This window comes from Falco rusticolus, chromosome 10 (assembly GCF_015220075.1).
Source record: "Falco rusticolus isolate bFalRus1 chromosome 10, bFalRus1.pri, whole genome shotgun sequence".
NCBI classification, from domain to species: Eukaryota; Metazoa; Chordata; class Aves; order Falconiformes; family Falconidae; genus Falco; species Falco rusticolus.
Window position 1 is genome coordinate 19,700,351 of NC_051196.1, and position 27,855 is coordinate 19,728,205.

The 27,855-nt window shown below is 45.0% G+C and overlaps 1 protein-coding gene across 3 annotated transcripts; it reads left to right on the forward strand.

The window, feature by feature from the left end:
- LOC119154942 (serine/threonine-protein kinase PAK 6-like) lies at window positions 1-26,209 on the forward strand. Of its 3 annotated transcripts, XM_037403000.1 has the most exons (11): window positions 1-336; window positions 646-843; window positions 1,483-1,547; window positions 10,753-10,961; window positions 15,482-16,099; window positions 19,262-19,753; window positions 20,003-20,136; window positions 22,816-22,942; window positions 23,119-23,244; window positions 23,882-24,016; window positions 25,976-26,209. In XM_037403000.1, exons 4-11 carry the CDS (start codon window positions 10,758-10,760, stop codon window positions 26,141-26,143), a joined length of 2,004 nt encoding a protein of 667 aa, XP_037258897.1. In that variant the 5' UTR covers window positions 1-336; window positions 646-843; window positions 1,483-1,547; window positions 10,753-10,757; the 3' UTR covers window positions 26,144-26,209. The 3 variants fall into 3 exon arrangements, with proteins under 3 accessions (XP_037258897.1, XP_037258899.1, XP_037258898.1); XM_037403002.1 differs by lacking the exons at window positions 1-336; window positions 646-843; window positions 1,483-1,547 and adding an exon at window positions 5,864-6,802; XM_037403001.1 differs by lacking the exons at window positions 1-336; window positions 646-843; window positions 1,483-1,547 and having other exon boundaries at window positions 6,810-10,961.
- The last annotated feature ends 1,646 nt before the right edge of the window (window positions 26,210-27,855 follow it).

The following is a 27,855-nucleotide window of genomic DNA, read 5'->3' on the forward strand; positions in this document are numbered from 1 at the left end:
CCTCTAGGGACCAGAAAAGGAGAAGACGGTGAGGAGAAGGCAGGGTGGTCCCAAGAGACTCTGCTGCTGGCATCTGTCGTTTTCCTTGGAACAGGAATCTGAGGCTTCCCCGCGCCGTGTGCTTCTGTGTCCCATCTGCTACCACACCCTGAAATCAAACTCGGCAGCTTAGGTGAACCAGGCACTGTACAAACATGTCAGACGTGCCTCCACCCCTTTTTCTTCTCCCACTCTCTCCTGCCGTCTTTCTTGCTCAAGTTTACCGGTGTGTCAGCGGATTCTGGTGGCAGAGCATTCCCACCTCCCCTCTGGTTACGGAGCAATGAGGAGTCAGGGGTAAGCTCCCTCCCACAGATCTGGGGGTCGGCATTGACTTGCTTGCTTTAAAGCAATGACGGCACCGTCCTAATGGCCGCTGTTTCGTGCGATTTGTTTCCTCTGTTTACAGCGGACTAGGTTTGTCAGTTTAAACTAACGTCTTCACTCCCCAGTGGCTGTGCTGCTACGGCTTAACCCCTTCCCTACGGAGCTAAGCCTCGCCACTGCCAAGGATTAGCTTAACGATCACACGCATGTTGGCAGTGCCAGCCTAGGGCAAAGTGAGAGGGGAATGGTTCAGGGGGTCATACAATTTTTTCTCTCAAGGGATGGTTCTGGAAGGGAAGAAAAACTGGGAGCTGGATTCCTTTGGGAAGGAGTTTACTTCATCTTTACGCCTATAGCCCAGCAACACCATCCTCCAATCGGCTCTGCTGCATGACAGTGGGAGAGTTTCCCTCCAGACCCTCTTTCTCCTCTCACTTGGAATTGTCCTCTACCGGCATTGTTGCAGCAGGACTGCCAGTAAGATCTTGCATTTATTGCTTTCTGGTGTCTTTTTAGGTGGGCCAGTGTATGGGTCTGTGGTGCCTGGGGTTGGGCAATTTACCCTATTGACACCCAAGATGACGGGGAATGCGGAGAGGAAAATGCATTGTTGAATCTTGCAGGGTGCCGCTCTTAAAACATTGGGGTGAAGTAGGGGTTAAAAATTACTCCGGATGATGCTTGAGAAAGCAGACAGCATGTCAGGAACATGCATGCTTATTGCCTTTATGCGAGAGATAGCGATATCTCCTCTTAAGTCTCTTGTATCTGCAAGGACCCTCACCGTATCTCACGGAGAGGTCTAATTGAGTCACCAGTTCAAACCTTCCTGCCTGCTTCTGACCTTCTGGCTGCTGCACTAGCCAGGATTCTTTCAGCACACCTACCCACACTACTCTGTAGTACTCGCGCGTGTATGGGTGCATGAGTGTATTTTGGCCACCTGAAAACTGGCTAATCTCCTCCTATTCAAGTTACAATCTGCAATTCTATTGGGCATTTGTACTTAATTATTTTTGCCAGGTGGTATCAGCATACACAGCCCGGTATTTACAGCCACAGAAAACAATCCTGTCCATTAACGTTTGCTGATGTATTTGCTTTCTTCTTTGCCAGGACATTAACACTTTAATGTGTTTGGGGACAGAGTACTGAAAAAACAGAAGAGAAGTTTGTGGCTGGTGAGTGCAAGTTCTCGGGTGAGGCTGGGGGATGTATATAGAGTAAGAGATATTTGGTGAGTCTTCCTCTGCTTTTCTGAGTTTTGTGCTTGGGTAAGATCCTACACAGCTGCTGGGGAAAGCAACACTGCTGCATGGCTCGCTCTCAAGCCCTGTCCCACTGAAAAGTCTCATTCTTGATGGTGTGATGAAGCTGTAGGTTGATTTTAATATTCTGCACTGCCTTGGTATGTACATTCTGTGTGCTAAGTGTGGGCAATGATTTATGTGTCTAGTAGCAAAGCTGATCAAGTAGTGGGAAGAGCTATTAGCAAATAGTTTGCTGGATTAGTAACTGTGCTTCCAGGTGGAAAGTCTGTTCCCTGTGCTGGAGTTGTTTCTGTCTAGATGGGTGCGAGTAGGTATGTACCTGGAAAGAATATCCTGGGTCCTGCTGACAAGGCTTGCAAAAGTGAGAAACTTAACTCCTGCTTGGTCACAAAATGGTTTTATTCCAAAGCAGAAGCACTATAAAAGTTTGGCTGTCCTACCTCCAATCAGAAAAAACCAGCAATTTTCAACCTGCTTCTGTAACGTGCTTAGGGAAAGTCACAAGCAGAGAAAAAAGCTAAATATTTTGTGCAAATGGCTTCAAACAGCTTGGATTAACCTACGCCAACTGCAAGTAAAAACTCAGCCAGGGTCTGCGTTCTGCATTGCACATGATGTTTTCTTGAGGGTACCATGCTGAAGTTTCATTGCATTCAGAGCCACACATCAGTTCTGTACGTGTGCAGGACGTTGGCTCTGAAGTTAGCAAAAGCAGCTGAAGGCTAGCCAGCACATTGTGCTGCACAGCACGGATAGCTGAGCAGAGGACAGCAAACTTTCAGATCTTGCCAAGGGAGGGTTTGGACTAGGGGACCAGTTTTCTTGTCTGTTATACTAACCCTGCTCCTGCGCTGGTCTCTTTGGCTTGTAAGTGATGGTTGTATAGACTTTGTGCAATGGAGTACAGAATCAGGGTTCAGCTGATACAGGTCTTGTTTTTAAGGAATTTCTCAGTATGGTTTCTGAAGTTGTAGGAGGATTACTGGGGGGACTAATGCACTGAGATTTGGCCATTAGTGATGATAGTGATGATGTTTTGAGGCTGATCTTCCATTTGTCTGGTGTAAGAGAGCAATGTGAATGTAGGGTGATGATAGACTAAAAGTTAAATTTATTCCCCTCAAAAAAAAAAAATCAGGAAATTACATTTACCCTAGGGCTGAGGCATTTTAACTTGTAGTGTTTGTTCATCAATTAATTACAAAATAATCTAATTACTAAGTGTAACTGTAGACAATAACAGTTATTTATCTTTACTTGTGTTACAAGTACACCTCAGGTTTTAATGTATTGAGGGCTATATGAACGGACATACCCACGGCATGTGTTTTTTCCTTTCCAAACAGAGCAGAATAACTGATACTCCCTAGGAGAAGGCTTGTCTGTTATGATTTAAATTTCCATATTGGTGTTGGCAGTAGTGAGTAGGAAGGCACTGAGAGTCAGCCAGGTTGTGGGGTTTAAACTGGTCTGTCTCTTCCGTGTTTTGGGGTATGCTGCCTGGGCTGCAGTGTTCCCATCAGTTACCCTGTGGAGATAACACAAGTAAACTACCTTGCAAGCTGTTGACAGTGATTATATCTATCTATCTATATCTCACTTTGGGAGAGTATGATGATCGTAAATAGGGACTAAGATTGTTTAGTGTTGTTTGGAAGGAGGTTTAACTCTTGCATCTCTGTACTTGGGTGGCCTGGGGAAGCACCATGGTGTCTGCCAGCCTTTTGCCATGCTGCTGGGGTAAGGATTGTGATCCAGCGTGTGTGTGACTGCCCGTGCCTCTGCTGGGACAGGTCTGCTTGCAAGCAATCGGCTGTGCTCACTTAGCGTGCGAGTCTTGTTTGGCTCCTGCTTGGTGCTTCCCTACAGTCAAGTCTGTACCATGTACGTTGGCAGCACAGAGCTACAGCTTCCCTCTCATCACCCAATGTGCCAGAGGCAGCTGGAGCTGCGACCCGTGATGTGGCACGGAGGAGCACAGTGAGGTTACAGTGCTCAGAGCCGCAGGACGTGGCACCCAGCATTTCAAAGAGCTTTGTGTGCAGTCCCATGTTCCCCAGATGCAGCCAAGTGCCTTGGCTCCTTAGTCTGTCGTGTGACCCTGCATGCCAGATGTGGCCTCTTGCACTTGTCCCAACATAACCTCCTGTCTGTTATGGAAGATGTTGCTATTCGTGTGAAATTTTGGAGTAAGAACCTTGAACATTCTTATTCTGATCTCAATAGTATTCTGATGCTCATTTTGAATGGATCAGTCATACAAGACAGTGGAGAGTGAAGCCCCACATCCTTCAAGCACTGTCTTGAAACTCTGGTATTCTGGATTAACAGCAAAATACAGCCACTTGTTTTTTACCCTGATGCATCCCTTGTGGCAAAAGAATGTCAGTAAACCCATTTGAAATGATGCAGTTACTCTCTGGACACAGAACAGCGAGGTGTGCATGTATAAGGGAAGTGTCAAAGAGGTGCAGTGCTGCATGGGTTTGCATATCCAGAGCAGGACACAGCCACATCAGGTGTTTAAAAAGTGAGGGAAAAGGGTCCTGGTTGTTAGAGTGGCTTATGTCTCAGCCTTATGACCTGCAGCACACACCTAGCTGGCTTTGGGTGAGGAGGATGCGATGAACTGCAGCCTTCCCTTGGTGCTGCAGTGGTGTTTGCGAGCTGTAACCCTCTTACAAACCAAATACAAGATGAGCCTTTTCCCGTCTGTGAAGGTGGTGTTGGATTGCAGTTGAGGTTTAGGTGTGATTTCTGACTTGGCTGCTGGTTTCTGTCACAGCGTCTAGATCAAAGTGCTGGTGTCAAGATCGAACATGTGGTCAGAGCAGGTCGTGGCTCCCACCGATGCTGGGCACTCGTGTTTTCTCCTCACAGAAGCCAGAGTGTGTTGGGCCTGGATATGAAGCTAAAAAGCAGCCAGGAGACATACCTGAAAGCTCTTTTAAGTCTGCTAATCTAGGCATAGCTGTGAAGAAACCGAGCTAGTAATTTTTTTCTGTCTCGTCTACAAATTAAGATGATAATTCCTTTTCCTTACCTTTTGTCTGTTTAGAAGAAACCTCTGGAGGGTGGGGCCTGACTTCAGAGACTGGCACAATGGGACAGTGACTTCAGCTGGCATTTCTGGGGGACTGTAAATAATGGAAAATCTTTATTACTTCTCAAGGGTAAAAGCCCATTAGCATTTGGGACATGCCTGTACTGGTTTCAGAAAGTTCAAGAGGTCTTTTCTTTGTAAGTGCTTTTATATGTCCCAGAATGAATTTGGTCTAGTGTAGCTACAACACACCTAAAAGCCTGTCACTGAGCAGCGTCCAAAACAAGCTTAGCAAATAGGCGTTCACTGTGTTTCAGGCTGTAGTCCTAATTTATGAGCAAGGAAATGGAGCAGGGGAGAAAGAGGCAGCACCATAGCCTTTAGATCCTTCAGGGGAGGCATGGCAAAAAATGTTGAGCAAAAAATGTCAAGCATTGATGATGTTCTCATTTGTCAAAAATATAAACAAGTATGTCTCTCTCTAAGCTTATTTCTAATGTAATATTAATCTGTGCGCTCATGTGTGTGTTTGGGCAGGATTTAGAGCATTACATCAGTTTGCTGTGCTGCTAGTTCACTCCGACACATAGCTTTGCTATTGGGGGCTGGTGAGGGAGAGAGAGGAGTGGAAGGAAAGGACTTGAAATGGGGGAAGTGATAGCGCAGCAAGCAAATATCCACTCTTCCTTTAGGAGAAAGGAAAAAAAAAAAAAAGTACCTAAGCCACTATTTCTAAAACTAGAATTGCAGACAAACATGGAAGGTGTCATTGTGACAAGACTCTGTGCTTTTGGATCCCATTTCAGATTTCAGACCATTTTGCTTTTCTTTCCCCCTTTCACTCACCCTTTGTTGTCATTTCTTGCTGTGTGAAGTCACATTTAGGTTTGTAAGCTCCTCAGGGAAGTAACCTGTCATTTTTCTTTGTCTGCAAACTGCTATGGACGTCTAGGGCTTGTTATAAATAACAATCATGTCAGAAACCTCGGGAGGCTAAACATTAGGATTTTGGAAGGTATAGAGTACAGTGAAATACCGTGTGTGCGTATTCACACGTACATATGTGTGAACACATGCGTGTATGCCTACAACATGTGTTGGTCATGGCCTACGTGAGTTGTGCTGCATTTGAAATGTGTTACATGGCAGTGACCTGTATAGCAGAGTACGGAAGTATGTTTTTTCTTTTAATCACTGGCTTCTCTGGGATCTTCTTAATCTTCCTGCTCCAGATTCAACCTGCATGTTGCAGTTCCTCAGGTCCTGTAGGGAGAGTTCTCCTCCTCTCCCCCTCTTCTTGTAGCTGGCCAGAGTGGTTTGCCATATCAGCTGAGGGAGTACTTAGAAATCAGGGGAATTGCTTTCCTCAGCCCAGGGACCCAGCGTTATCTCCTGTCTGGGGTGGGAGGAATGTAGAGAGCTGCGTCCAGATCGGCGATAGCAGTGTAATAAGCACTGATGAGTGAGTTCGGTTGCTGCAGCGAGGAGGGGGAGGGAAAGCTTATTTTTAACTGGAAACTATACAAGTGAGACTGAAGTAGCTCTCTGCTGTCTTCCGATCATCAAGTATATGTGTGAGTGAACGAGCCTGTGAACATAGTTAAGTACAGTGCATATATACTAATGGAGTGTGTGATCCTAGTGTATAGGGTGGAGGTAAGTCAGATGAAATGACAGTGCATGCTGGCTTCTTTGTCTGGGTGTTTGAACTCGTGTGTTGTAGTGAGCAATTCCTGATAACATTTATCTACTTCTTTTTTCCAGTCGGATTGATTCTTTTCTGTGCCCTGCTCCTCGTGTTGCCTGTCTCCCAGCCATTCCTCTTTCCCTTCCTAACTCCCATTCCCCTTTCTCTCTTCCATCCTTAATCTTCCCACCCCTTCCTCTCATCTGAGCCTGACCCTTCTGTCTTCTTGCCCCTCCTTCCCAGCCGATCCCTCCCCCTGCTCTGGATCTGCTGGCTGTGGGATTTTTTCTCATGCTCACTGGCAGATGTGACAGCTTTTGGAACTGTATTATCTAGGAACAGCTATATCTGGAGTTGAAAAATCTAACGTGGTTTCCCAGGCAGCAGGAATGGATCGCTGAGAGAATTTCAATCTCCGACTGCTTTTGTCTTGTGGTAGTGACTTTTATTATTTATGTTTGTGACATTTCTTACAGTACAGTTGTCAGCAGTGAATGAAAGACTAAAGTCTAGTAGATGATTATAAAATCAGTGTCACAGTATTTGTGTTATTATATTAAAGGGATGCTGTTTATGTTTAAATACAGGTTTGGCTTGATTTACAAAATCTTATATGCATAAAATGTTCTTATGAATTTCTTAGTGATCTAGAAAAGGCCTGTTTTATGTATTTTATTAAAACATTCTTTAGCTGGGTATTGGAAATACAAGTAAATAGCTCTTGCATGAAAACCACAAAGTGAAAGGAGACTGGTTAAATACAGACCTCAATGAAATGCAAACCCTACACAGATTATTACGATCCATTGGATTTCAAATAACTATTTTTAGCGTATGAATTCCATTTGATCTTAATGCAGTGTACCTTTAAACCACCTGTCTGATATGGCAATGTCTTTATAATTAAAGATTGATGCTGACCATAGAAAGCAAATGTCATTGGATACCCAGGGCTATATTGTTTTTGGAGTTGATTACATTTTGTGCTTTTTAGGATGTCTAGTATAAACCAATAACGTAGATGCTGGCCACGTCAGCTTGTTGCCCTAAAATTGACCATGAACTTAGTAGATGCTTCTTTCTGGGTTTAGGAAGCATGCTTTTGTATATAGGATCTAAGTAGTCCAGGTGTTGATTGACGGGTATACTGATTTAATGTAAGTATACAAATGTGATGTTTATGCTTATGTGAACTGATAGGCTGGCATAAAGCCACTGTTCTGTTTGGGGCCAAAACATCACCTGGGCTTTAACAATTTCCATTCTGAAGTAGTTTAGCTAGAATCCTTCTCCTTATGGGGAAATGATTGAAATGTTCAAGAAAATTGATACTACAAGTGCTGATGGTTGTGGCATTTGTAACAGCACATTTTACAGGACCCCTTGCTGCCAGAGGCAGTTAAAGAGCAAACTCGAAAGACACTCTGTGCTGTTCTCTGAATATCTTCTCATTATGAAGATGAGATGAGGAATGAAGCTGTGATTGTAGGAGCAGGGGAAGAAAAGATACTAGTTGAAATAATAGCATCGCTCTGTCCGGAAGTACCCCTGTTCTGGTGGATCAAGTAGCTGTCATGACTGACATGCAGTCAACGATTCAGAACTCAAGCACTTGATATAATACTACAGATATACTTCCTGATTTCCTTGGAGGCTGTAAAAGCTCCTCAGTAGCACCAGCTGTTGGTTTGAATAGTGCTAATGCCATGAGCTATTAGAATCTTTCCTTTCCAGCATTGTCTGCACTTTTTTGTTTGTTTTTGTTTACAGAATTGCCCTCTGACTTCAGTCTTGATTATTAGTTAATATGCAGCACCTAAGGGGCCTTAGAGATGAATCACTGTGTTTTAGTAGTGGCAATACAGACCTGGAGCACAGATGCTCTTCCCATAAGCTCTCCATTAAGATGTATTTGGGTTTTCATTGGAACATATTCTAAGCAAAGATTATTCTGGCTGTGAAAACTCCTCTAGGCAGAACAGTTGCTTCCAGCCTCTTATGGTTTTTTTTCTAGTTGCCTAACCTTTTGCTTTTTTTTTTTCAACTGTAACTTTAGTAGGGTTCTGGACACGGTAATGCAATGGCCATTGTCAGTGTGTGAATTCTGTGTTTCACCAAGGATGGATGGCGTGATTGGGGGTTTAGATGGTGTAAAGGTCCTTCTGCAACAAATACTCCCCATCCCAGTGACCGCAGGATCATGGTAACCAAATTTTAAGCCAGTGTGTATGCTTTTTCAGGATCTCAGTCTAGCACTAGAAAGCAAAGTCATCGTTCACTAAGTGGCCTGCATTTTTCTCCCTAAACAAATTTTAAGTTGAACAACCTGGAAAATGTTTGACATATATTTCACTGTGGGGGAAAAAAAGCACGAGGTTTGCTGATTTTCGAAACCAGTGTCCTCTAGAAGTGTGTTCATGCCTACACCACAACATGTTATCTGTATGCGTTCTGTGTCTCTGACCCTTGTAAATATTTGTTCAGCACAAATAGCTGGAAGGTGAGGTCCTGTGCAGGGGAAGAGCGATCATGACAAAGCTGAAGATTAAGTAGAGAAAAATCCTCTACCTGATGTCAAGGAAGGGGTAGCATTCATCGCTTTAAGCAGTATTAGTGAGAAGCAAATGCTAATATTAAACTTGTCAGTGGAAAGGAAAGAGCATATAAACATCTTTTTTCTACTGGTGGGTATTAATTGCTTTAAAGAAACCTATACAGCTTTTTCCCAAGCTAGAGAGCTTTAGCACTGAATTACCTAAAATGTTTTGGCATTGGGTGTCCATTTTGTCTCACCTCTCTTAAGGCTCTCATTGTGTGGTTCATCCTGTGCATTGACAGAATGCATCTTGGAGAGGAGATGATGAGCTCTGGAACACGCTAGTTCCATTGCATCCACAGAACAGTAATCTGCCCATTAAACGTGTTTCTCCAACAGCGAATAGGAAAATATAACTTGGAATACTTGTAACTTTAAAGTCATCAAGCCATTCAATAAAATCATAGAGCAATTGAGGGACCTCAAGATACCTGTGGTCCAGTCCCCTGCTCAGGGCAGGATCTGCTCCAAGGGTCAGACCAGGTTGCTCAGGGCTTTGTCTTCAAGAGCAAACTTGCTCTTGGTAACCTCGGAGGATGGAGACGGCACAGCCTGCCTGGGCAACCTGCTCCAATGCTGGACTCTCCTGGTCACAAAAAAGTTGTTCCTTCTATCCAGTCAGGACCTCCCCTGTTCTGCTTTACACCTATCATGTCTCAGACTCCCACCACTCTCCACTGTGAAAAGCCTGGCTCTCCATGGAAAATCCCCCTACTTCTCAGCTGTTTCTTCATGGAAGGAGTAACTTCCCCTCACCCCATCTTCCCCGTCTGTCTGTTGTGAAGAGGTTGTGTCCATCCATTGCAGTCTTCCAGTTATCTAAGCTTTCCCACCTCTGTGACTGCGTGTGGAGCTCCAGTTCTTCCTTTTCCTTCATGCTTTCCCAATTTCAAAAAGGTCTAAAACTTTTGGCTTTATCTATCTACATCTCTCTTTTTTTGGCTATAAAGTCTAAATTCGGATTTTGAACGTCTCTTGTGTTTGGGTATATTTAAGTGTTAGCTGGTTTTGGCTTGTTGCAATTGTAATGGCTGTTCACACAAACTGTCTCTCTCAGCCCCCATGGGAAAGGAATCTTAGTTTTTAATTTTAGCTTCTTCAGCAACCTGCTGACAGAGTTTGATTTCCACCTACCACCTCCTCTCTCTCTCCCAAGCCCTCTGTCTAAGCTAGAAAAACTGAGATCCAGAACCAGTCTGGGGCAGCTCTTCTTTTGGCGGCAACTCCGTTGTCTTTAAATGGGAATCAAATGTATATTACTTGGACTAACCAGTGAGAGGCAATGTGAGCCCTGTTCCTGTCCACCCTTCATTCCAGGCTTGTAGTGGAATCGGCACTGTCTAACTGGCTGGGCTCCAAAGCCATTTAACCTAGGTGCAAGCCTGTGAAATGTAAATATATATATTTAAAATGTTTGTATTGGGCAGTGTGAATTTGTAGAAATAAAGGAAGCTGAGCGGTGGAGTTCAGCCATAGGTGTAGCAGGTGTCTGTTTCTTTTCTGCAGCAGGAGCACTGCTTCCCAGTAGGCAGTGTTGAAAAGTTCACTAGAAATCCTAGCTCAGCCACTGACTCACTCAGTGGTCTGGAGCAAGTCGTTGCTCTCTTGCTGCCTCTGTTTCCTCCATCTGTGAAAGCAGATGATCAACTCTGTTGTTGAGGTGCTTGTCACTGGAGAATATTCTTCATACAACCTAATTAACTAATACAATCGATATGTGCTATTATTGATTGGGCATATTGGACCTTGACATGCTAGAGCACTGATGGTGTTGCCTCCTGTGATTCAGGCATCATGTTCCGCAAGAAGAAGAAGAAACGCCCGGAGATCTCAGCTCCGCAGAACTTTGAGCACCGTGTCCACACTTCATTTGACCCAAAGGAGGGCAAATTTGTGGGCCTGCCACCTCAATGGCAGAATATTCTAGACACGCTGCGGCGCCCCAAGCCAGTGGTAGACCCTTCAAGGATCACGAGGATGCAACTCCAGCCTATGAAGGTAAGAGAGGAAGACTACTCTTTCCTGTCCCCAGGCTTTCCTGTTCCCTAGGGAGGGCCAAGGTGAGGCAATGTTTCCATTGCCCCATACATATTTAAATGGGGCTAAGGGTGGGATTGGTAAGGAATTCAGTGGATAGCAGGGTCTGGGCTTGGATAACGATGTCTCTTCTTTTTTTTTTTTTTTTTTTTTTTGAGGTGATAGTAACTTCATCAGAAATAAGGACAGTAGTATCCTTCATGGCAATAGTGTCACTGTTCAAGTAACCAGCTGGCTGCCTGTCACTATAACAAGGACCTGTGAAAGCCTCTGTGGTAGCTGACAGGGCCTAAGATGTGTTCAGCTGTTGTACAGGGAAGCAGAGAATTTGTGGAGAGACCTGTTTTAGCAAGTTTGTCGTTCTCGTGGGTGAGCAAATTTGGCTGGTAATTAAGTTGACAGGGAAGCCTGAGTGGGAGAGAGCCAGATAGTGCTAGCCTGCTCTTCATGGATGGTGAAGTGAATGAGGGACAGCAGGGAGCAGGACTAGACCAGGGTTTCGGCTAAAAGGGCTTATAAACCAGCATTTTAACAGAAAGTGGACACAGTAAACAGGAGAATGTCCTTAAAGCGAGTCCTTCAGTAAGGAGAAATAAGTTACCAGTCCTTGTAGATGGGTGAATTGAGATGGTTGTCTTGCTTGGGTGGCTGTTGCTGATGGCATCTGGAGACTGTGTCCGTAGGTGGTTGCAGGGATCTGCTGTGTGAAGAAAGGCAGATTCATGATGACCCCTTGGAAAAGGAAATGAAAGGTGGTGACAGAATTATCGTGTTTAGAGTCTTGCTAGCTTGTGGGAAATTTTTGTTCCCAGTTAAAAAACCCTACAGGGCTCTGAAAATTGAGAGGTAAATTGTAAAATAGAGGTGTTGCTACATGGATTTTAGGAAGGACATAGAAGAAAATAGTTGTCTATCTGATAAATATAGTTAGCTTTTTGTGTACAGGTGCTTAAAACAGAGGGACTAAATGGGACTACGTTTTAGTATAATGCCAGTATTAATGCAAAATCAAACCTGCAATTTAAATGGCACATCAGGATCTTTGAGCAGAAGGCTGATTTAGAAAAGAAAAGCTTGCTCAGGCAGAACAGGTAAAAGAAAAAGAGAGGAGGTATTGCGTTCTGGTTTATGGTGTCCTGAATATGCTTTGAGGTTCAAAATGTAGTAGGAGATAGGACCACAATCCAGAGAAGAGATAAAGTATGTAATAAGAGACCAACTTGGTTAGATCAGGAGCTCTCTAATGAGCTTAAACTGCAGGAGGATTGCTCAGAAGGGTGGAAACTAGGTCAAGTTATAAAGGGCAAATAGAAAAGAAATTTACGTAGGAACAAAACCGGAAGGCCAAGGCACAAAAAGAGATGTTATTCTCAAAGAACATAAAGGGCACTAAGGAGACATCATAAGTACACCGAGGAGGGGAAGGAGGATGAAGGAAAGAATATGTTCACTGCCCATTTTGGAAGAAAGTTAATAACAGATGACACTGAGAATTCTTAAATGTTTAATGATTTTTCTTCAGTCTTTATTGAAAAGGTTAACTGTGATCACTGGGCTAACACAATTAACACGAGCATGGAGGGATAAGAATGCAGGCTAGAATAGGAAAGGAACATGAGCAGAAATGAGACTTCTTAGATAAGTTACATATTTTCAAGTCAGCTGGGCCTAATGAGATTCAAGGAATTGCAGATAGGTCAGAATAATTTCAATTCCCAAAAAGAGTCTGGAATAAATAAGCAAGTAATCTATTTGCAGCCACTTCCTAGGGGATAGCAGGGTAATCGCTAGCAGCCAGCATGGATTTATCAAGAACAAATCATGTCAAGCAACCCGATTTCCATCAACCGTAGGGTATCGGGCTTTGGGTCAGGGAGAAGTGATAGTGCTCCCCTATATCTTGACTTCAGTTGGGCTCTTGACGCTGTACCTATGGCACCCCCAAAGCAAGCTGAGCAAGGTTGCTCAACTGTTAATAAAAGCGTATTCGAAAGGATAGTGTGAGGCACCACTGTCAAAATAGAAATGTGCATGAAGAGATTTACTGGAGTTTGTCCCAAGTCTAATACTGGTCGGTACTTTCATGTGTGACTTATTAAACCTGTAGATGGTAAAAGCTGAAAGGAGGTGCAGATCTCTGAGAACAAGGATAGAACACCCAACAGCCTTTAAAAACTAGAGAAGAATCTTAAACTAATACTGCTTTGGGTTTTTTTCCTCCAGTAAGCCCAAGTGCAAATACTCTCTTAGACTGCATCACATAGTTAATTATTTCTGGTAAACTCCATTTAGACAAATTCCTGTTCAATGATACCAATCAATAGTAAGAACTTCTTTTTCCGCCCCTTTTTAAGTGCTAATTGGCCCTATTAGGCCAAACCCTTATACGTAGAGTCCTGGATTCAACTATTATAGCTGTTCCTTTTTCTGACATGTACTGTGCGTAGCTTGTAAAGGGTCACTTTTCTTTTTAAAATCATAATTTCTAAATTTTGGTCAGTATATCGTGATCTTTGCAAGAGCACTCCATATAGATTTGGCTCAAATTTGGATGTTTCTTCATTAATCTGACGCGGTCTTTAATCACAGCTGCCAAGTACAGCTAACTCCTGTCTTCTCTCTCCGCTGGAGACAGGGCTGACTTAATGGACTAGAAGTGCAACAGGTGTGACTTGAATCTAACTTTAGGCAGTTTTTACCTTGGAGGTGCAGTGAGAACTTCTAGAGAGGCCATAGCATCTCTTCTTGGAGGTTTCCTACTTTTGAGAACATGCTAGATACAAGTCTTTCTGGAATGACTTTTGTCCATCTACTTTGGACTAGCTGGCCTCTTGAGATTTCTTCCAACTTTATATTGAGTTATTCTTTTTCCCCAGTTTGCAGAAACATTGAGCGATCGGTGAGCACTGGAGGGGGACCTCTTTCTCTCCGGTGTGCCTGTGCAAACAGGAGCAAGGGTGGGAGGCATCCTGCGGAGCACTCAGTGACTTGGGGGCCTGCATGTTACATCAGGCCCTGCTCAAGCTCATTTACGAACTAGTGCTCTTAATTGAGTGCATTACTGAGGTAAATTGATATGTCTGGCATTTCTAATGGGTGAATTGGAATGGACACAAGACTCTTCCCACCCTGCTGACAGATTGCAAAGACTGGGTTTCTGACCATTTACTTTTGGAATTTTTTTTCCCTACCGGGTTTGGTGCAGAAGTGATGCAGTTTGAGGAGCTGGTGTCCTCAGCATCTTGTTTACTTGACAGCAGCTGGGGCCATGGAGAAAGGTGCATTTATGTGGTGAGGGAGGTATAATGCTGCATTAAGACTGAAGAGCAGAATTTCCTGCTGCAGGTGATGCGTATGCAATGGTATGAGTCCGATGGTCCTTTCTTCACCTTTTTCGACAAAATCTTCTATTTTGCCTTTCATTCTCAGGTGCTGAGTGAACCGGGCACTCATTTTCTGCACTGTGGTGGCATTCTATTGAAATTACTGGAGCTGCTCTGTTGCACCAGTTAAATATCAGGCTCAGTGTAATTAATTCAGCATCTTTAGAAGGTCCCTGGAGCTCAGTTAGCAAACAGGAGATTGCCATCACTCCAGGGAAGGACTTTCCTCAGGCAGAGATTCATGAAAGTGTAGGAGTGATCCTATGCTGTGAATTTCTGTGAAGAAATGAAATGTTTTGGTTCCCAGCACTAAAAGAGCTTCTGTAAGCTTTTTGGTTCCAGAATAAACAAGGTAGAGCACTACATAATATACCAACAGCTTCAAGTATCCTACTTGTATAGTGCTGTTGATTGTTTGGATGGAAGCCTTGTTCTCCATCATTTGCTTACAAGGCAGTTGTGAGCCGTTGTGACCCTTTGTTCATAATTTTTAATTATAATAGCTTGGCAGAACAGAGGAGAGATGCAGTGCTGGAACAGTGTGGTCTTCACTGGTCAGGATTAAGATGCGTTAGCAAAAATTGTAGAGAACCAGGCTAAGGGAGGCTGACTACAACACTATTGAGAGTGCTTCAGGGAAAAGATGAACCTCCTGTTGGAATGGGAAGGTGAGTTTTTCAGATAGAGCTTACGGCATGCTGTAACTTCTGAGAATTAACATTCTCAGGAGCTTGGTGAGCCTACGTTAGTGATGTGGTGTAGCACAGTTTCAGCACAAGAGAATCAGGAGTGCTAAAAAGACCCTAGTTGTGTGCTAAGGTTGTGCTCCAGACTGTGAGCATAGCAGCAGAATTCACTGTTCCGGCTGAAAGCACTGCTGCCTCTGACAGAAGGATGTAACCCAGGGAGTCTTTCCCCCCCCGCCTTCTCCTCAGTAAAGGACAAGGAAAAAAGGCAGAAAGAAAAACTTCTCTTTTTTTCCTAAGTTCCTGGGGTTGTCTTTGGCTAGACAAACAAAATCTAACCTTTGTCAGGGTACACTGAGCCACAGTTTTCACAGCTCTAACACTTTTTCTCTGCCTTCCCTATGTTTCACAGACTGTTGTAAGGGGCAGCACCATGGAAGTGGAAGGCTATATCTCCGGGATACTCAATGACATCCAGAAGCTTTCTGCCATCAGTTCGAACACTCTGAGGGGAAGGAGCCCTACCAGCAGGAGGAGAGCGCAGTCCCTCGGGCTCCTGGGGGAAGACAGACCCCCAGACATGTATCTGCAGAGTCCTGAAGCAGACTGGGCAGACAAATATGGAAACTACCTCAACTGCAATGGTGGGACCAAGGTGACCCGGAGGCAGACTATGTGGCCAGATTACAAACCCCGCCTGGAAGGACAGTCTCACCCCAACGGCATGGTGATGAAAGCACAGTCCCTTGGACCTTCAGAGTTCCGGGGTGCTGACGGCAGCTGCCTCCAGCGTGCCTCTGGTTTGCAGCACATGCCAACTCTGCCGGCGGAGGGTGAGAAGGCGGGGAAAAAGAGCTCAGAGGAGTGCTGGCCTCAGCCTTGTCTCGTACGGCAAGCAAGCGCCAGGCCCTCAGGGGAGGGCAGCCCTAGCTCCAAATCCAGGGAGAACAGCCTGAAGAGGCGGCTGTTACGCAGTGTGTTCCCCTCATCCAGCGGCTCAAACAAGTCAGGCACTTCCCTGCAGATAAAGGTACGGTTATTCAGTGGGTTTGAGTGAGTGCAATGTTGACTTTACAGTTCCAGAGGCTACTTACACAGCTGAACAAATTTAATTGCAAACATCATGCAACCATCTGTTATTGTTATGATTAATGCTGGAATCAAAATAGTCCTGGACAGGGGAAATGTGTAGTCCGCCTAAGCTTCACAGAACATACTGTTAGGCATCGCTCAAAATGTCAGCCAGAAATACACGAGAAAGGGCTTGCTAGTGGAGCTGGGCTAGCAGGTGTGTAGGCTGGGAAGGGAGGTAGGGGGCTTACTCATTTTTGCCCTTCTGTAGTAGTAAAGGCATAACTTAAATGCCGTTATACTAGCAGAAATGTGCTTTTGCCATTTGGGAAATTGCCATAATTTACATTAGTAATGTATTCTTTCGCCTGTGCGAAATAGAACTACCTCAGGAGAGCTTGCTGGTTATAGCTGTATGTGCCAAGCTGCCTACAACAGGAATGCGCTATCAAACAGGAAACCTGGCTGTTGGTTTTTGTAAGGATGGGACAGCTCACACGGCTCCCTCTCCCCCAGGAAAGTGATGCTGAATGAATGACTCACTTCTTACTGAACGAGGAGAAAAACTCTGGTTCCTGTTGCTAGGTAGGGAACGTAGCCCTTCGGGCCACTGCTCCTCATTCACCCTGGGCTAACCCAGCACCCGGTGCCCTGGCACAGCTGTCCCATGGTTTCAGTGGCTGCGCTGGGCTGGTGCTGGGCCAGGCTAATTTCTAGCAGGTGTGGAGCCCCTGAACTCAGATGACAGTAACTGCTGGCCCAACAAAACTTACTGTTCTAAAGCATATGGCAGGGTGCGGCGCTCTCCGACCTGGCTTCTCACAGTTTGAGTAAGGACCAGGCTCAAGGCTTTTGGACACAGCCTTCTCCCTGTGGATTGCCTTTCCCAGGGAATGGGATTTTAAAGGAATTGCAGTAGTTCTGTAGCACAAACTGTGCTTACTGCTGTCTCAGTAATGCTGGGCTGGGCTGTGCTGGCTGGAGGCACGTCCCTGAGTGCTTAGGCCGCTTTGCTCTCCTCTAGCAAGGGTGGCTTTCCATGCCTCAGCACTTTCATGGGAGGAGCAGAGGCTACTGGCCCCACGGCGTGTGTGTGTGCTTTGGTGTGTCAGAGCTCAAGCCGTTTGTGAGAGGAGTAGGAAAGACCTTGAGGTTGTCTAGTCCATCTCCCTGCTCTGGTGAAGGAGCTGCACCATCACCATCGCTGGCAATTGTTTATCTAAGCTGTTCTGAACAGCCGGTAATGATTAAAGCCTTGGTCTCCCTCACGGTGGGGTGTAGCTGTGAGGGGGAGAAATGCACAGGTGCAGATGAAAGGGACAGGGTGTATAACGGGCTGAAAACGGGGAGCTGGGTGCCTTGACAGGCTGCCTAGAGCTGCCATGGGAAGGTCGAGTGCTCTTTCCTTTCAGCCTGATGTAGGGGGGAAGGAGTGAGACAACCAGTGACATCTCAAAATGTCTAGAGACTGAAAATGTGTATATAGGGGCTGTCAAATTACAGGAGCAGGAAATAATACTTACGTGTGGTTAGATAAACGTGTGTGAGCTTGCATGCATGTTGTGTGCCCTTTTGCGTGCTCTAGGTTATATAAAAACTTTTCCCCCCCCCCCCCCTCTTTCCTGAGACAAAACAAGAGTTGGGCAATAAGTGCTTCATTGCCATGAGCATGTCTCTGCAGGACCACAGGGGTGGAGCTGCTAAACGAGGAGGAAGGAACTTGTGACAGGCAGTTGGGGTTTGCGCACTCCTGCACCCCAGTGCCAGGCGCTACTAAATCCTACTTCCAGGGCCTGTGTGTGTGTGAAAATGAGCTGTATGTGTGTGAGGCTTATGCAGATTTTACTGTTGACAGAAATCCTTGATTAAAACCCAAAGTGCACAGAATTAAATTCTATGCAATTATTTTCTGAGACAGAGAAAATGAGTGCTCTTTAAAGAATTTCTCTATTGGCACTTTTCAGTTTCCATACCCATATTATTAACTTTATTAATAATCTGTCTGGATTGTGAGAGAGAAAAAGATTGTTGCTTTGAAGTTTTTATTTGGCCCTATAATGTAAGTGATTGGCTTGCTCTTTCTGAAGTTGCTACTTTGTCAGATCCACTATTATTTTGCATATAGCTAAGTATATAATGTATTTTATACCTAACCTGCTAGGTGGTGCTGAATTTTAATTAGTCAACATTTCCAGGGTGAGTGTTGCCACTTTAGGATTTATCCTTCTCGGGAGATCTATGCATAGTGCTAGCATGGGGTTGTGTATTCTGAAGCCCTGTTACTGCAGGCTGGGATCTTACTAGATCTCCCAAACTAAGCAGGGCTGGGCCTGCTGGGTGCTTGAGTGGGAGGTCTGCGAAAGCCTCGGGTACTTGAGGAATAAGCCAGATTCATGGCAGGTCAGTTCTGAGCTGGTGCGCTGGCAAGGTGGCCTGTGGCTCTGCCTGGCTGCAGTCTCATGCTGGCCACCCGCAGCTGTCCCGGTTCATGGTGCTTGTCCCAGAACAGAGTGCTAACTCTGTGTCCGATCAACAGGAATATTCTGCAGGTACCGGTGGAAAGTGCAGAGAGTTTTCAGTAGGCAGAAGCATAATTACCCAAAGGGAATTAGGCCAAGACATCAAAGTGATTTACAGCTTTGGCATGAATCCTCTTTCCTTTTATATATAGGAAGATCAGAGGCACGGAGGGATAAACGATTTTCAAATTCTCTGCAGCGCAGGTTGCCCCTGAGTTTTGGTGGCAAGGTTGGAATGCTTTTTAGCAGCTTTTTTGGTGGTTCCCCCCCGCCTCCCCACCGTGGGTTTTGGGTTTTGATGGTTTTTTAAAGCATGTGCTTTAAAAGGTCCCTTTTAAACTGCCTCAGTTTGGAGGCCTTTACAGTGTAGCACCCATCCTGTAACTGATTCTTGAAAATCTGCAGCCATGTGGCTTCCCCTTGGCGTGCAGCATGGGTCAGGCAGACCTGCAGACAAGAACCTAGAGGTCTCGACTCCAGTCTGCTGCAAAATGCACTAGGCCAGTGGCGTAACACGCAACTGACTCCTCACCCTTCTGGCTGCTTGTTAATCTAACGATCGCTTTTTCTTTCTTCCATTTTCATATTTATTCTTCTCAAAGGCCAACGCTTTCTTCAGGCCCCAGCAATGGGGGTCACCACGCAGCCCTGCAGCCAAAGCCCAGTCCCTTCCATCAGATCCACCTGCATCCGATTTCCCCAGGATGATCTCAGAAGCTGGGACCCCCCAGAAGTCACCCACAGCAGAGAAGGCAATTGCACTGCCACCGGGCAGGCCGTCACCGGCAGGATCTCCCAGGAACCGGCAGACTCAGACTAGTTCTAGCAACCTTCACCTTCCCCAGGACTCTTCTGTGAAAGGGCAGCTGGCCAGCGAGGACCCGGTGGTTGTGACTCATGAGCAGTTCAAAGCTGCCCTTAGGATGGTTGTGGACCAGGGGGATCCCCGGACATTGCTGGAGAATTATGTAAAGATTGGTGAAGGGTCCACAGGTATTGTCTGTATTGCTCGAGAGAAGCACTCAGGGCGGCAGGTGGCCGTGAAAATGATGGACCTGAGAAAGCAGCAGCGCCGGGAGCTCCTTTTCAACGAGGTAAGCGTGGTAGTGGGAGGGGTGGGGTTCTGCTGTCCACCGCAAAGCTGTGGTAACAGTCAGTGTGGTAAAGAGAAGGGAAGAGCAGGAGACATCTTCCTTTTAATAGAATTGTGCTAGTACCAAGAAGAAAAATGACTGGGGGGATGGAGGCTGCTGCATCCAGGGTTGTGCATGCTTGCTTTGTTGGATAAAATTCAGTGGTGTTGGTGATTTTGTGGTGGTCGGTTGTCCACTGTGTTTTTACAGGTGGTGATAATGAGGGACTATCAACATGTCAATGTAGTGGAGATGTACAAGAGCTATCTAGTGGGAGAGGAGCTCTGGGTGCTGATGGAGTTCCTGCAGGGGGGAGCCCTCACAGACATTGTCTCTCAGATCAGGTATGAAGCAAAATCCAAAACATCAATGCTTGTGTAGCAATAGCGTGGAGATTTCTGGGAAGAACACTTTCCCTCAGAGCTCTTCCGTTTGCAGTGCCCTGAAACTACTACATTTTGACTGTCATCCATTCAAAGTATGCAATAATACTTCTGCTGTGGAAGGGACTTCACTTGCAGTACCGATCCCTTCAGATGCCCACTAGTCATCTACTTGATGACCTTCCCTGTAAAACACAGTATCATAAAAAGTATTGTTTACTATATCTGTTGAATTCTGGCCAGGAAGCTCATTGAATAAGTATTAAAGAGCATGCAGAAATAGTTTTTGTGGTGCCCTCAGTGAGGCTGAATTTGTGGCTAACTCCTCTGGAGAAGTGCAACAGAGCCTTGAGATCTGGACTCCTTCCCAAATTTCATTGCCTAAAGATAGCAGCTACTGGACACTCTCCTAAATTTGTTTTCTTATCTGCACCACTTCATTAATGCCCAAAGCATTTCTGTAGGGCAAAGAAGTTATTCTTAAACGGCCTCTAGAGTCCCACTCACAAGGTGTTCTGGTGACGCAGTTATGATGATGGTGCCTTACCCGTGACCCTGGAGCACCCTCCCTCTTCCCAGCAGTCCTGCGAAGCTGTGAACCAGCGCAGGGAATGCCAGTGAAAAGGCTGATCAAGAAAGTCTGTAGGATGAGCTTTCCTTTTTTGGAGATTCAGAATCTTAATTGGATTACAAATTAGGTGGTATTGCTAACACTAATTGTATTTACTTTTTTTTAATCATAGTATACCTTTAATTCACTTAGGTGCTTTGACTAGCCTTTACTGATCCTGTGGTGGATTTAAGGCATATATCTGGCTCTGTCAGGTTCGCTGTTTTGGAAGTGCATCTGTGATGGGTTTGGGAGGCATAAAAATTGTTTATTGTCAATTAGTACAGATGACAAAGTAGATTGTCCTCTGTAGCCTCTACAGCCCCACCTCTAAGGAGTGTCTCGAAGACACTTAGCTGGCCATGAGAGGCACATCTCAGAGTCTGAGAACCAACATTTAATCCTGAAGGGTGCTGACTTTACAGCATTGCAGAGCCAGTGAAGCTCTTGTAACTCTTAGCTGGTAATAGAACCAAGGTAAAAAAAAATAATTAAAATATATTGTGAAGAGGTTTATGAAGAGTCTGTGGTTTATGTCCAGCAGTGAGACTGAATTCTATTGTGAGACCTCAGCCTTGATTTGAGTTATTTTACAAAGCCGTCCTTTTGAACCTTTTAGTGAATGCTTGTTTTTCCACATAGTGGAAACAGGATCTGTTATAACCATAACATTTATCAAAAATAAGCTGCGAGCCTTTATCAGTTTTTCACAGGGAGGAAAATACCCTCATTCCATTCATTAAACATTTGCTGAAGGTGATAACAGATTTGCATCTCCAAGAGTGAGGTAATCCTCTAGTAATCTATTTTACACTATGCAGTCACTTGACTGAGACCAAATTCCATACGTGACAAGCTGAAAGTGCACCTCTTGTTATACTTGAGGACCACAGAGCTCAGAAGTGCACCAGCTTTTCTTGCAGCTCATGCACTACGAAGTGAAAAGCGCTATTTCCAGATAGGTGAGGTTCTCTGCTGGGGAAGTCCTGGAGTTAGCCTTTGTCCCTCTGCCTCTACGGGTTAAATCACAGTGGCAAAAGCAGCCCTCTGCCATGCTTTGGGTGTATTTGCCATCAGCACGGCACAGTGCAGCCACCACGTGCAGCTGCCCTGATCAGATGGTCAGTTTGGTACGGTAAGAGATGGAATGCAAGCCAGCAGCAGAAGTGTAGGTGTCTCAGCTGATGATGCAGCCTCCTTCGTGAACGTGTAGAAATTGCTCTTGGGGATTTAGAAGGTGCTGGTATGCTCTGCACGGTTCTGCCTTCTGAGTGCTGTCTTCTCCTCGGTCTTGCCTGCAGAGCTGGATTTGAGGAGGTGCCATTTCTGTGCCCTCAACTGTGAGTTGTTTGAAACAGCTGCTAGATACAGGCTGAGAATCAAAAGTACTCAGGTTGGGTACTTCAGCTGTTCTTTGAAAGACTTGACTTCTAGCATTGCTCAGTATAAACGTGCAAAGAATGCTGTCGCTGTCCCCAGTTACAGGAGATCATTTTCATTTCTACCATTTTCACTTATACTTGATCATGAAGGTTCTTGTGTTGGTATTCCAAGCAGCAAGAGCTTCTAAAGATATGGTTCTTGGTGCTCATGCTCAAATTATGTATTTAGATGCTTTCTGGATGAAGTTGCACAATAAACCTTGTGAACAATAGCTTTACTAAATTTAGTTAAAGAAAAGAAAAGCTGTCTTAATGGTTACTGCGGCTCCTTGGCACAAAGCAGCAGCCTTGCCTATCAGAATTGCTTGAAAGAGCATCTTGCAGGATGAATTTAGATACAAGATTTAAAATCAGTTTCTCAGTATTAGACTTATGAAAATGTAAAATTGCTAACCATCAAGATGAAAATGTTTTCAACAGTAAAAGACACAGTCATAGAAGAACAGTAAAAGTGAGATAGTAATGGTCACAGGGAGCCAAAATATGCATCCACAATTCAAAGTTGCACCGTGCCTTTGAAGAGGACCTGTGAATGGGTGCTGTCCGCTGCCCAGTGCAATGCAGTTACTCTTGTGTCCTTAATTTCAGGCTAAATGAAGAGCAAATTGCAACAGTGTGTGAATCGGTGCTGCAGGCTCTGTCATACCTTCACTCTCAGGGGGTCATTCACCGAGACATCAAGAGCGACTCCATTCTTTTGACGCTGGATGGAAGGGTATGTTTCCCCCAACAAACAAATTGTTTCCTGTCTTCTGCTGCATTAGTCAGTCCCCTTATTTCCTTTCTGTTCTGTTTGTGCCTCATCATCTTACTCCCTTTGTTGTCTTTGGTGTTTCCCTCCATGTTGCTTAAAAAATATTTTTAAGGTTGGTTGCTTTTCTCTACGTACAGGTCAAACTCTCCGATTTTGGCTTCTGTGCTCAGATCAGTAAAGATGTACCTAAAAGAAAGTCCTTAGTAGGTACTCCCTACTGGATGGCTCCAGAAGTTATTGCAAGGATACCATACACTACTGAGGTAAGGGACCACTTCCATAATATCAGAAGAGGTAGCAAATAATATTCTGAAGTTTTACAGGAAAATAACTACTGGCTTTTCTAGGAAGAGCCTCTAGAGTCTATTCAAAATATAAACGTGACTGTGACTACAGATTTGATTGCGATTATATCAATATTTCCTAAAACGGTAGAAAAACAGGTTGTTCAGCTTCCAGGAACAAGATGTAAACTTATTCTATTCTTATACCTGAAGCTTGACGTAGACTTGTATCTGCTGTAGTGTGGACAGATGTTAGCAAGGAGCAGCAAATCAATGCCATAAAGAGGGGAGGGGAGGAAGGCAGGCACAGGTGTGAGCGTTGAAATTCAGGGCAGGTGACAGCAGACTGATGAGTTTTGTTTACCAACCAGCCAGGTGTAGCACAAGCAGTTACTTGCAGACCTTTACATGTTGCAACACCAGTGTGGTTCAGTCCTAGGTGCAAGGCTGTCTTTGTTAAGCTGCGGTAAGGAGTCCAGCAGCATCAGCTGGGTTAAGGTTTTACTCTCTCAGTACCGTTTGTCACGGGCAGGGTGCTTTTGTCTTTGTGAAAGGAACAAAGCCAAGGACCTACGGCTCTGAATTGTGTGTGTTGATGTGACTTTGGCTCCCACAGGTGGATATCTGGTCTCTGGGGATCATGGTGATAGAGATGGTGGATGGAGAACCCCCCTATTTTAGTGATTCTCCAGTCCAGGCAATGAAGAGACTCCGTGACAGTCCTCCTCCCAAACTGAAAAACTTCCACAGGGTGAGCACAATGGCAAACACTTGTACACTTGATGATTATCATGGGAAGACATCCGTATTGGCTGTTCCCAGTAAAGCTGGCTGTGAGTGTGATCTTGCTAGGACATGTTTCTTGGGGAACTTCTTTGGCCTGGGTGCCTCAGGGGATGCAAGCTGCTGCTGACAGCTAGTGGCTGCTTTGGGAAACAGCCCTGATAACGCTGGGTCACTTGGGCATAGGCATGGTCACGCAAGTCAAAGCTGCTTCAGGCGGACCCGACAGGTAATATCTTGCTGATGTCGATAGCATAGCTCATCTTCTAGGGAAGTAAACAGGAGGATCCTTGCTCTTGAGAGTTTCAGGCTTTCAGGACTGCAAAGACTGCATTATGGTCGGAGCAGGAGAGCTCAGCACAGGCAGTAGCCCATGGAGACACTGCAGCTGTCTTGAAGATGAACTCAGCTTCATGGTTTCTTACGAAAAAGCAGCAGTGACATAAGGAATACAGTGATTACCTTTTAGTCGCCACTTAGAGCAGTCCTCCTTTCATTTCAGTCCAGGCCTCCGAGATCAGATAGCTTCTGCAGCATTCTGAGCTATCTGGCCTTTCCAATTAATCAGGCTATCTGCAGCTGCAAAACCTGAATTATTTAACAGAGTAGACTGCTGAACTAACAGCATACACTCAGACATCAACAGCTGCTCTTTCCTCTTTGCCTTTGCAACACTAATTACAATTTCAGGGTCACATTCTGGACCTGGTGCCTGCACTCCTTAGGCGGTGTAAAGCCGGTTCTGGTCCAGACTGCGCACCTCGCTTGGTGACACGACCCTACCTGTGAAAGGCAGAGCCACTTATAGGCTTGCTCTGCTCTACTTTCTGCTGGAAACCAGTTTGCTTCCCAGGAGATCTCTGGATTGCCAGGCTGCTGGCCATCCTCCCCTGTCTCCCTGCTGCTTGCGTGGAGCTCAGCACCAGCTGTGGATCCAGCCCTCCATCCCGATCATGGTTAATGGGTCACCATGGGCAATTGCTGTAGGACTGGGTGCCACAGGTTAAATGGCCACTGCCTGGGATAATCTCTGCTGCCTTCCTAAAACATAGGTAGATCTATTGACAGAGTGATAAAGGCTGGATCCTGGCACTCACACCCAGCTGTGTTGTGCCTTCTCCCTCTAGCAATCACAATGAAGTTGTTCAAAGCACTCATGAAATAGGCAGTAGCTCAGTGTTGAACAGTATTTCATGATTCTATGATCTACTTTTAAGTTAACCAGAGCTGGGAAAATGCCCCCAGTCTAAAATGGATGTAATTAGCAGCATTAAAATAAATAAATATATGCCAAGTTCATTTTTTATTCAGTTTTAATGATGCAGAGGATTACCACCAGCAAGAGATGTGCAATGCCTTGAAGTGGTTCTTGGGTCTGGCTGCTCAACAGGCTTTACACATCTTCCAAAGGACAAACCTGCTGAGGTCACTTAGCTTTCTGTTACGTGGTTCTGCAGTCTCTTCATCTTCTTGTACCACCACCATCAGGTTTCCAGACTCTCAAAACCTATTTGGCAATCCAATTTAACTACTTCTTCCATGATCTGTGGCCAGTAAAAGAATGAATTGATCAACCCTTCATGCTCAATGATGTGCCTTGGGTAGCAGGAATTCTGTTGAATTTTTAAGCTGAAATGCAGAAAAGATTGAATAACAAAATTAACTTAGATGGAAGGACATGGCAGGCAGTCTTGTCTTAATCTACTGTGCCCTGTTAAAAAGAAAACAACCTGTGTAAACGTGACAGAAAGGTATTGCTGCAGCACAAAAAGCATCCTGTCTCCTGTTGCATTTCTGTGCCGAAACAGGGTTACAGAGCTGAAATTACAGGATCCTTGTTAAGAAAACCTGCCTCAGCAGCCTGTGGGTGCATGAGCTATTGCCTGGTTCCTTTGTGGGGCTGACTTGGTTGGTTGCTTTTTCACAGACCTCCCCAGTTCTGAGAGACTTCTTGGAAAGGATGTTGACACGGGATCCACTAGAAAGAGCAACGGCACAAGAACTCCTGGATCACCCCTTTTTGCTCCAGACAGGACTTCCAGAGTGCCTGGTCCCCCTTATCCAACAATACAGAAAGCGTACCTCTACCTGCTGATTTTACATAAGGGCAAATGCCAGGAAAAAGTAATGTTTATTTAAATTAAAAAAAAAAAAAAAAAAAGAGACTGGGCAGTCTCGTCTTGCAAATGGTGCTTGGAACTTGTCAGCAATCATTTTAGAGGATGAATGTGAATACTGTCCTTGCATTCTCAGCCTCTTGTGGCTTTTCTTGCTGAAGACAATCAATACGTACTAGATCCAAATAAGACCAAGTATGTCTCAAGAACAAAGCAGGCGTCTCGTGGCTTCTTCTGAAGAATAGCATTTTAAAATGGAGTCTGAAGTTGCGTATCTGAATGTCTGCAAGTTCCTGCAAACCTTGGCTGCTGACTACTGAACTGGAACAATATTTCCCAATTAGAAATGTGATCTTCGTTTCCTTAGTTGTACACTGGAGTCTTGAGCTGACTCGGATGTATGGTTTTGGGATACAGACCCCCTTAAACTCTCAAACAATGCACAAAGACTTGACAATTTTTTTCTTTGAGACTTTTTCACAGATGATTTTAATTTCCTTTGTTTAAATGTGGACTTAGAAAACTGTACATATTTTCCAAGGGAGCAGGTGTGATATGTATATATTTGTTTCTAAATGGCTCTCTGGCACCACCATGCTTCACTTTTGCTGAGGAATATGTATGGTTTAGTGGTCAATCTTGAATCCATTTCATGATCTTAAGCTTTTGGAGGGGGAATCCCTTGGATGTGGACTCTCTGAAGATGGGTGTTCTTGCTACCAGGATCTCATGGTTGAAAATTCACAACACGCAACACCTCCAGTGCTGGTGGGAACGGAGAGGCTGAGAGCTGGCTCCTGCACTGGGTTTCCAGGCATCTTTCTTTCCAAGTCTTTTCTCCCAAGAGAGGCTGAGAAGTGCTGCCCTGGGACGATTGTTGGGCAGCCGTGGGGGATGCTCTAGGAGACTGAATGAAAAGGTTTCAGCTGTCCTGCATACCCCAGGAGAGATTTTTGTGTTCGTGTGAGGTGATGTGTTGAGCCTTGGTCTCCCCTGCTTGCTACTGCAGAACATGGGGAGAAGGGAAACTTTTGATGTATGTTTTGTTATCGGTAATGCCCTATCCCACCATCCCTTCGCTGATACGTTTGGAAGGTTACTGGTTGTCTAAACAGCTCTTTCAGTTATTATTTTAAAATAGATTTAGATATTTTGTATGATACACTTTCTGATCGGCGAGATAGTCAAGGTAATTGGACTCTAGGTCAGGCTGTAACGTTGTACAGTAACGGTGTGTATTGTTGTGAGGTCTCGAGAATATAATCTTACATGTGGAACTGGGATCCTGTTTTGAAACTCCAGATACAAATTTATAGGAATTTAAGTTATTCTTGGGACAGGCCTGCTGTCTCAGAACGAACCTCATGATTGCATTTTCCTCAGAAGATGTTAATAATCTCTATCCTCTGCTATTTACTCCAGTTACAGATCCTGCTTCAAAATTGAAGCCACAGTCGATTACTTGAAGTAATTTGGGATGGAATTCATCTGCACTGATGCCAGCCATCAAACGATGGGCATCCAGTCTGTGAAGCACATAGGTTGGCTCTGTAGACCATGGTGCAAGGAGCACCTCAGAGGGTGATTCATCTCCATTCTCTCAGATACCTGCTGAAGGATGAAATTGCTGTCCCTCGAAACCGCTCTGCCTGTGGCTGGCAGAGGGATCGTAGGTGGTTTGCCTGGACTG

Bases quoted from the DNA above. Each gene is read 5' to 3' on its own strand.
- LOC119154942 (XM_037403000.1), top strand. From the start codon at position 10,758: ATGTTCCGCAAGAAGAAGAAGAAACGCCCGGAGATCTCAGCTCCGCAG. The intron at 23,245-23,881 runs GTAAGGGACCAC...TGGCTCCCACAG, and splicing joins GGATACCATACACTACTGAG to GTGGATATCTGGTCTCTGGG. The intron at 24,017-25,975 runs GTGAGCACAATG...GCTTTTTCACAG, and splicing joins AACTGAAAAACTTCCACAGG to ACCTCCCCAGTTCTGAGAGA.